General features: G+C 40.1%; 1 protein-coding gene across 1 annotated transcript; it reads right to left on the reverse strand.

Moving 5' to 3' along the window:
* Nucleotides 1–996: 996 nt before the first annotated feature.
* MYC (MYC proto-oncogene, bHLH transcription factor) lies at nucleotides 997–5,616 on the reverse strand. Its single transcript, XM_063451065.1, has 3 exons — nucleotides 5,470–5,616; nucleotides 2,927–3,626; nucleotides 997–2,232 (listed from the first exon to the last, which is right to left on the reverse strand). The coding sequence occupies exons 2-3, from the start codon at nucleotides 3,603–3,605 to the stop codon at nucleotides 1,622–1,624; spliced, it is 1,290 nt and encodes a 429-aa protein (XP_063307135.1). The 5' UTR covers nucleotides 3,606–3,626; nucleotides 5,470–5,616; the 3' UTR covers nucleotides 997–1,621.
* Nucleotides 5,617–10,814: the final 5,198 nt, after the last annotated feature.

Genomic DNA, 10,814 nt, shown 5'->3' on the forward strand with positions numbered 1-10,814 from the left:
GCAGACAGGAGGTGGCCACAGGCAGAGAGGAGAGACCGAGAAAGGGCATACATGCTTAAATTAAATCTGCCACATTAGCTCTATACTGCATAATCAACTGTACATGTGTCACCTTGTCTAAATACTGTTCTTATGAACAGGTGGATGCAGCTCAAACTCCCAAATATCATGCAGTGATTGTGTAATGTATGCACATGAGGTTGGGGAATTCTGATCTAAATTCAAATAGTGCCCCATGGTGAACAAAGTGTATGTACTCGTCATCTTGTATCAGACCATGTCCTCATTAAAATGGACACCAAAGAGGTTGTGTGTTAACTTCAATATTAATGGCAAGAGATCTAACCGGTACTAAATCTGCCTAAGCTACTAGATGTAGTGATACATGTTTTGAGCAGTGGTCTTACCTTGATCCTGGATGCCACACCCACTGCGCCTTCCCTCAAAAAAAAAAAAAAAGAAAGGAGAAAGTGCGCTGAACCTTGAACTAATTGTTTTGCCTACAATTGGAACTTTTACATCTTTGCCCCAAATGTGAGGGTTCTAGACAGAATGCCAAATTAGAAAGATAGTTGTTGCAAATTGTAGGCCAATATAGCTTCCTATAACAGGTCTAGTTATTTCAGTTTTATTTATACATTCCTAATAGCAATAATATAAGTTGAGAAATTCAGATATACAACAGACAGGAGAGGATTTAAGCTTTTTTTTTTATTATTTTTCTGAAGCTTATTTCAAACAGCTTGCTGTGTCAAACGCTACTATCGCAGTCTGGCCTCTTCCCATGATGAATAGGACAAGCTAACAAGCCTTGTAATAAACAATGATGAATTTTCAGACTACCAGCATGTTATAATATCATTAAAAGAATCATTATAGAAAACAGCAAATCCAAATGGAAACCGATTCCTTACTGTCAGAAAGACCTTCAAAACTTCCACTAAGAATTCAAAACAGAAGGGAATGGGCAATTTTTGCAATGTATTTTTTTACATTATTATTAAGTCACATGTTGGTCAGCTTCGCCTTCATCAGGACTTCAGAATTTGAGATGACAGATCAAATACAGGAATAGCAAACAACTTTTGATAATATAAATGTACTTAAATATAAGAAAACCACAAACATTTTTAATAAATGCGGCATGGCAGGAAAGACACGTGTGCTAATCTGCCCTTTTTTTGCCCTGCATTTCTGGTTAGAGAAGTGAATATTAATAGAGTAATCTTCTATAAAGATCTCAGTAAGGATATTATACACATCAGCAATAGATTATAGAAGCTATTTTAGAACAAAACTTCAGTATCGTTTGTAAGAAAAATAAACGTCTTAAATACAAATATTCTGTAAAACAAAAACTAAATTAAAAAAAATCCACCCCTCCCCCACCCCAAGCAGAAAAAAAAAAAAAAAAAAAAAAGTTCTATCCCGTATTCCCATTTCAAAATTAATGAGGCAGTTTTAAGGTGCTGGCAAAGTCTGAAGAGACCACGCCAAGGTTGTGTAGTTTTGAATCATGTGCATGCAATTATGTCCAGTCAAGTAGTTCAGAGGTCTTTTGTTGAGACCACCTTATATTTAATGGTCAAAGTTTTAATAAGTCTTATGTTCCCGTTAAGGTTTACATATTCGAGTTCCTTAGCTGTTGAAGTCTGTGTTTTAATTGTTCTTTTTTTAATTTCAACTGTTCTGCCTCTCGTTGTAGCCGTCGCTCATCTTCCTGCATAGAAATTACATATTCTGTTGCTTTTTTGAGGATGACCACTTTGGGGGCCTTCTCGTTGTTTGCTACCTCTGGTACCTGATCGCGAAGGGCAAAGAAACTTAACTTGAGCTCGTTTCTCCTCTGACGTTCAAGAACATTATGTGTCTTTCTCTTGTCATTCTCCTCAGAGTCTGACGACCTGGGACTCGAGCACTTGCGGTTGTTGCTGATCTGTTTAAGAACTCTGGTGTTGCTCTCCAACTTTGCCCTTTTGGAAGATGGGTAGTCCATTTTTGTGGAGGGAGGGGCAGCGTAGTTGTGTTGGTGGGTAGATACATGACATCGCTTTAAGACTAGAGGACTGTGGTGAGGTCTAGATTGTGAAGAGTAAGTGTTTGATTCATTTCTTTTTGTTGCACTTTGTCTTTTTTCAACTGTGACAACATCAATCTCTTCTTCATCCTCTTCCTCCTCATCTTCATCCTCGTCTTGCTCTTCCTCATATTCATCATCATCTTGTTCCTCTTCTGTCAGGGAAAGAAAGGGGAAAAGTTTTAGATATAGTACAACAAATCAGTTCTCTTGCATACGTTTTTTTTTTTTTTAATATTTTTATTTTATTTTTAATTCTAGAGGTTTGTAGTTACACATGTCTTGTATAAGAAGTAACTCCTAAAATTATTTATTAAAATGTCACATTATGGAGAACAGAAAAAAAAAAATCATTACAATTAAACACGTATTATGCAATCAAGTTGCTGAAAAGTTTCGCCCTTGGCTGCAACCTTAGCAAGCGTCTCATTCATAGAAAGCATGTCTGCTGTCCCTTGCCATTCACTCCGGGTATAGGGGCCACACCCACTACTGCAATGCTGCAAATCTTGCTTCTTAAATCTAACGCTGCACTTTCTCATGGAATTGTTGGACTCCTCCCTCCCTCACTGACAGATCATAAAAAAGAAAAAAAAAAGAAAAAAAGGAAGTTGCCAAGATTAATGCATGCACACAAAAGATCCCCAGGCACACAGCTTGAGAATTCTAACAAGTCTTTAGAAAATTGGATAAGTGCCCTTAAAGAGCACTTTGTTCCAGCACTGAAAGTTACTGCAGTCGTCTCTTACACATGGATGACCTCTCAGTCTATAGAGCACAATATACAGCTGTTCCTTAAATTGCAGTCTAACAGTGTTCCAAGACCACCCTTGATGAAAGGCTTCTTACCTGATTCACTGCTGTTGCCGTTACTGCTTATTGGTGGGGTGTCCAGGATGATATCTAGGCAGCTAGAGTTGGCTTTGGAAATAGTGTCATTCAGTGGGTAGGGAAAAACCACAGACGGATCTATGCAATCAGAACTGGGATCCTGCAAGTAGTCTTGACTAACCCTATTGGTTCCACTGAGGTTTAGGTTTCCTGAACAGGATTCTGTCTTCTGAGGGCTTTGCTGCTGCGGGCTTTGGGATTGAGAAGACATGGAGTTCTCCTTCCTAGAAGCCTGGTAGGATGCAAGCTTTTCGGACACCACCTTCTCCAGCCTAGCAGCTGCTGAGAAACCACTCCACATGCAGTCCTGAATGATTATAGACTTCACAAATGCCTCATCGTCCGGCTCACAGATAAAACTCTGATTGACCATATCCCCTCCCAGGAACTCTGTGACCATCTCCAGCTGATCAGCTGTGGAAGGGAAGAGGCTGGATAGACTAGATCGACGGCTGGGGGACAGGGGTGGAGTGGGTAAGAGCTCAAACTTCTTCCAGATGTCCTCACTGGGAGCTGGAGGCTGCAATCTGTTGTGCTGCTGATAGAAGTTCTCCTCTTCATCAAAGTAGAAAAATGGTTGAATGGAGTCATACTCATAGTCGTAGTTCCGACTTGGATAATTTGTGGTTTGCGGCATTTTGAGCTCCTCACAGAAAATCTGCAAGTAAAAACAGTGGGTATATTGGTTAGATTTCTGTGGGTATTTGAACAGAGATAGCCATTGTTACATTAGCATTCTAAAAGCTACCAGATCCAGGCAACAGAAAAAACAAATGGTTAAAATAACTTGCACACAATAGTAAAAAGCTTCCATTTACCATTCATGTGCCATAGGTTTTGGAAATGTGTTTATGCAAGATCCATTAAGATTTGTCAAGCAGCTGCTCTTAACAGCTGACGGCATAAGTTAAGAAGTCAGTTTTTCATTTGCATAGTCAGAGTTCTAACAGAGGAACTAAGAATTACACTAATTCCAAACACAGAGAGAATATTTAACCAAGCCCTTTAACACTATAGGCAGCAGCACAGCAGAAAATCTCAAACCAAGTTTTGATGGAACAAAAAAAAAAAAAAAAAAAAAAATTAAATGTTTTTACACCAGTCACTTTAATGAAGCCATTACAATAGGAAGGAGTACATTCCCAGCATATGAACAACTTTCCCTTAACACAAAGAGCTGAGTGTGACATAACTTCCAGGCAGAGCCCTCCCAGGAAAATGCCGGCTGCACAGAATGGGAGGGGGCTGCAGGTCTCAGCACACTAGAGGGGATGTGGCAGCTGCCGGCTCTTATTCCTGGAAAGGCACTTTAAATTGGGCTGCAGGTTCCAGCAGGGCTTCTACTACAAGCAGACATGGCATGGTCTGCCTCACCCAGGCAGAGCAGGAGAGCACACAGGCAGACAGCACCAGGGAAGCAAGGCATGGACTGCACTCACAGCACAATGCAGCCCTCATTTAAATGCCCAGCCAGTGCACTATCTCGGTGGGACTAAAAGCAGCGACAATAACCAGAAAGGGGGAATTAAATGTCCATCACACTATACAGACAGGATTCAGATAACCAGCTCTGCCATCTTATACAAAAAGAAACCCCCCTATTACAGCCCCTTACACACAGATCACAGTCTGCAACAGACAGCAGCAGCAGCCACTGACAGCAGTAAAACATGCAACCCCCTATACCACCACCAGCTAGCTGCAGACATTAGACTTGTACCAGTTATACTGTGCAGCCAGCTCCTCACTGCCAGCACCCCCAGATCACTGTGCCCCTACCATCTGTCAGCACCCCCAGATCCCTGTGCCTCCTAATCCCCACTGACAGCAAGCTTAAACTCAGACAAATGCCTTATACCCAGCTCCCCTGATTCCTGTCCATCCCTGACAGCTTACTGTGCCCCTTACCTACTGACAGCTCTTCTCCCTGTGCCTCCTGACAGCTCTTTGCTCTCCCCTACGACAGCCCCCCCCCCCAGTCAGACACTGCAGGTCCTGTCTCTCTCCCCCCCCCCAGTCAGACACTGCTGGTCCTGTGCCCCCCCCCCCCCCAGTCAGACACTGCTGGTCCTGTGCCCCCCCCCCCCAGTCAGACACTGCTGGTCCTGTGCCCCCCCCCCAGTCAGACACTGCTGGTCCTGTGCCCCCCCCCCCCCAGTCAGACACTGCTGGTCCTGTGCCCCCCCCCCCCCAGTCAGACACTGCTGGTCCTGTGCCCCCCCCCCCCAGTCAGACACTGCTGGTCCTGTGCCCCCCCCCCCCAGTCAGACACTGCTGGTCCGGTGCCCCCCCCCAGTCAGACACTGCTGGTCCTGTGCCTCCCCCAGTCAGACACCGTTTGGGGGTGTTTGTCAGCTCCCCCAGACCCATGCCATCCAGTAATCCATGCAGTAATCCCGGGCAGAGCTCAGTAGGACCAGGCAGCCCCGGACACATCCTGCAGCCTGCCTGCCATGCAGCCCCCCCCTTCCCGTTGCCAGCTGCAGAGACGGGCGGCTTACCCTGCAATGCCAGCTCCCGGTAACTCCTCGGCCACACACAGCGCACGGAGCCCTTTGTAAATCCCAGGCTGCGAGGCGGCGGTAATAATCCAGTAATGAGACCCTCGCTGTATCTCCCGCTGTATCACCTCCTGCTCCCCCACTGCTCCCGGCACACACTCCCCGTACGGGGAGCTCTCAGACCTTATATACCGCCCCGGACAGCGTTCCCGCCAAACTAGAGCCCTAACCACGCCCTCGGCACGCCCACTGTCAGAGAACATTGGTAGGAAGTGCCGGTGGGCGGGTCCTTTCTCACTGTGTGTGAGACTGATAGTAGCTTTAACTCATTCATCCCGAACCGGCAGCGGGAAAAGGCTGAGACTGCTCACTAGCTCTGACAGAGACATAGTACTATCACTGACAGGGTGATGATGATAATAATAATAATAATAATAATACTACTATCACTGACAGGGTGATAATAATACTATCACTAACAGGGTGATATAATAATAATACTATCACTGACACTAATAATAATAATACTATCACTGACAGGGTGATAATAATACTATCACTGACACTAATAATAATAATAATAATAATAATAATAATACTACTACTATCACTGACAGGGTGATACAAATAATAATAATAATACCATCACTGACAGGGTGATAATACTATCACTGACAGGGTGATGATAATAATAATAATAATACTATCACTGACAGGGTGATAATAATACTATCACTGACAGGGTGATAATAATAATAATACTATCACTGACAGGGTGATAATAATAATACAATCACCGACACTAATAATAATAATACTATCACTGACAGAGTGATAATAATATTACTATCACAGAGTATTACTAGCTCTGACAGAGACATAGTACTATCACTGACAGGGTGATAATAATACTATCACTGACAGGGTGATAATAATACTATCACTGACAGGGTGATAATAATACTATCACTGACAGGGTGATAATAATAATACTAGTATCACTGACAGGGTGATACTACTACTAGTATCACTGACAGGGTGATAATAATAATAATACTATCACTGACAGGGTGATAATAATACTATCACTGGCACTGATAATAATAATAATATCACTGAAACTAATAATAATAATAATACTACTATCACTGACAGGGTGATAATAATACTATCACTGAGTGATAATAATAATAATACTACAATCACAGAGTATTACTAGCTCTGCCAGAGAAATAGTACTATCACTGACAGGGTGATAATAATAATACTATCACTGACAGAGTGATAATACTATCACTGACACTAATAATAATACTATCACTGACAGGGTGATAATAATACTAATACTATCACAGAGTATTACTAGCTCTGACAGAGAACTAGTACTATCACTGACAGGGTGATAATACTATCACTGACAGGGTGATAATACTATCACAGAGTATTACAAGCTCTGACAGAGACATAGTACTATCACTGACAGGGTGATAATACTATCACTGACACTAATAATAATACTATCACTGACAGGGTGATAATACTATCACTGACACTAATAATAATACTATCACTGACAGGGTGATAATAATACTATCACTGACAGGGTGATAATAATACTATCACTGACAGGGTGATAATAATACTATCACTGACAGAGTGATAATACTATCACTGACAGAGTGATAATACTATCACTGACAGAGTGATAATACTATCACTGACAGAGTGATAATACTATCACTGACAGAGTGATAATACTATCACTGACAGAGTGATAATACTATCACTGACAGTAATGCTACTACTACTACTAATAATACTATCACTGACAGAGAAATAGTACTATCACTGACAGAGAGAATCATAATACTATCACTGACAGTAATAATAAATAATACCAGAGTATTACTACCAGTGACAGAGATAATACTATCACTGACAGAGTAATAATAAAAATAATAATACTATCACTGACAGAGAAATAATAATAATAGTACTATCACTGACAGAGAAATAATAATACCAGTGGCAGAGAGATGATCATACGATCAATGACAGAATAATAATAATACCACCAGTGACAGTAATAATAATAATACCACTACCAAGGACAGAGAGATAATAATACTACCAGTGACAGTAATAATAATACCACCAGTGATAGAGAAATAATAACAACAACACCAGTGACAGAGATAATACCACTAGTGACAGAGAGATGATAATAGTAATAATAATACCAGAGTATTACTACCAGTGAGAGAAATAATGCTATCACTGAAAGTATAATAATAATAATAATAATAATAATAATAATTATACTACCCCTGACAGAGTGATGATAATACTACCCCTGACAGAGTGATGATAATACTACCCCTGACAGAGTGATGATAATACTACCCCTGACAGAGTGATGATAATACTACCCCTGACAGAGTGATGACAATACTACCCCTGACAGAGTGATGACAATACTACCCCTGACAGAGTGATGACAATACTACCCCTGACAGAGTGATGACAATACTACCCCTGACAGAGTGATGACAATACTACCCCTGACAGAGTGATGACAATACTACCCCTGACAGAGTGATGACAATACTACCCCTGACAGAGTGATGATAATACTATTACTGACAGAGATATTGCTGACAGGGACAGTGATATTACTATCATTGACAGTAATATTACTACCACTGACAGATATTACTGTTACTATCACTGACAGTAACAATACTACTAACAGTATTACTATCACAGTGTATGACTATCAATGACATGATTACTATCACTGACAATATTACACAGTGACAGAGTAATAATACTCTGTCACTGGTAGTATTAATAACGTCACTGACAGTTATACTATCAGTGACAGTATTAATACTACCACTGACAGAGTAATAATAATACTATTACTTACAGAGTATTACTACTGTCAGTGACAAAGTAATAATAAAGAATTCTTCTGTCACAGAGTAATAATAAATAGCACTACTATCCCTGACAGAGGAATAATACTACTATCACTGACAGTAATAATACTATCACGGACAGAAATAATACTATAAGTGACAGCGTAATAATACTGCTATCACTGAGAGTAATAATACTACTATTATTGACAGTAATACTACTATCAGTGACAGAGTAATACAACTATCAGTGACAGAGTAATACAACTATCAGTGACAGAGTAATACTACACAGAGTAACAATACTACAGCAACCAGCAGGAGTAACACTGCAGTGACTGAGTAATAGTATTACACTAGCCCACAGGAGTAATAATACTATACTGATTGGAATAATACTACAGAAACCGAGATGAGTAATAATGCTACCCTAACCCAATTCATACCATGTCCAATACTATAGTGACCTACAGGAGTAATACCATGTCCAATACTATAGTGACCTGCAGGAGTAATACCATGTCCAATACTACACAGACCTGCAGGAGTAATAACATGACCAATACTATAGTGACCCGCAGGAGTAATATTCCATCTAATACTACACTAACCTACAGGAGTAATATTACATCACATACGGCACAGACCTGCAGCAGTAATATTACATCACATACTGCACAAACCTGCAGGAGTAATAACATGACCAATACTACACTGACACGCAGGAGTAATAACATGACCAATACTACAGTGACCTGCAAGAGTAATATTATATCTTATACTTAACTGACCAACAGGAGTAATATTACATCACATACTGCACATACCTGCAGGAGTAATATATCTAATAGTACACAGACCTGCAGGAGTAATACCATGTCCAATACTATAGTGACCTACATGAGTAATACCATGACCAAAACTATAGTGACCTGCAGAAGTAATACCATGTCCAATACTACAGTGACCTACATGAGTAATAACATGTCCAATACTATAGTGCCCTACAGGAGTAATAACATGTCCAATACTATAGTGACCTACATGAGTAATACCATGACCAATACTATAGTGACCTGCAGGAGTAATACCATGTCCAATACTATAGTGCCCTACAGGAGTAATAACATGTCCAATACTATAGTGACCTACATGAGTAATACCATGTCCAATATTATAGTGACCTGCAGGAGTAATAACATGTCCAATACTATAGTGACCTACATGAGTAATACCATGTCCAATACTATAGTGACCTGCAGGAGTAATACCATGTCCAATATTATAGTGACCTGCAGGAGTAATAACATGTCCAATACTATAGTGACCTACATGAGTAATACCATGTCCAAAACTATAGTGACCTGCAGGAGTAATACCATGTCCAATACTATAGTGACCTGCAGGAGTGTAATACCATGTCCAATATTATAGTGACCTACATGAGTAATAACATGTCCAATATTATAGTGACCTGCAGGAGTAATACCATGACCAATACTATAGTGCCCTACATGAGTAATACCATGTCCAATATTATAGTGACCTACATGAGTAATAACATGTCCAATATTATAGTGACCTGCAGGAGTAATACCATGACCAATACTATAGTGCCCTACATGAGTAATTCCATGTCCAATATTATAGTGACCTACAGGAGTAATAACATGTCCAATACTATAGTGACCTGCAGGAGTAATACCATGTCCAATACTACACACTGACCTACAGGAGTAATAACATGTCCAATATTATAGTGACCTGCAGGAGTAATATTTACTGTATAAGTTATGCTCTAATGTTACCATGACTTGCAAGAGAAGTACTAGAATGAATGATCTCACCCAGCACTTTCATTACATAATGAATTATTATTGTACTATAGCAGTACTTGAGATCATTATGTTATTATTAGATGATTGTACTCACTGCATTGATCTGCACTACTAGAAAATGACCTCATATTACACGTCAGTAAGCCAGGAAAAAAAAAGTCAGCTTCCAATAAATTCAGTATTTTCCTCATTGCCAATGCATTGCTTCCAGACAGATTATTTGCTGTTTTTATACATTGTAACAGTCTACAGATTGCCTTGTCTGAGCAGGCTATATGGGGCTGGTACATTTAATATTATATCAGGCACTATGCAATGGGACCTAATTATGAAATACAGGTCAAGGAAAAGAGATAATTGATATCACAATTTTTTTTTTTTTTTATAAAGCAAGATGTTGGTTATTTTATAAAATTAAAAGTAAACACACAGGTTGACCTAGCTCTAACCCCTGTGGACTTCCCAGTGAACTGTGTGTTAGGCAACAACATTTCAATAAATAGTGTTGGGTAACAAAATGCTGCTCGATACCATTATATGCATCAGTGAACATCATCTTCTACCGGATTCCAGTAATGCTGTCACT

The sequence above is a fragment of the Pelobates fuscus genome, chromosome 4 (genome assembly GCF_036172605.1).
Source record: "Pelobates fuscus isolate aPelFus1 chromosome 4, aPelFus1.pri, whole genome shotgun sequence".
In the NCBI taxonomy this organism is placed as follows: Eukaryota; Metazoa; Chordata; class Amphibia; order Anura; family Pelobatidae; genus Pelobates; species Pelobates fuscus.

Excerpts from the sequence above, each read along its gene's own strand:
- MYC (XM_063451065.1), bottom strand. The coding sequence starts at position 3,605 with ATGCCGCAAACCACAAATTATCCAAGTCGGAACTACGACTATGAGTAT. Across the intron at positions 2,233-2,926 it reads CGGCAACAGCAGTGAATCAG|AAGAGGAACAAGATGATGAT; the intron begins GTAAGAAGCCTT and ends TTTCCCTGACAG.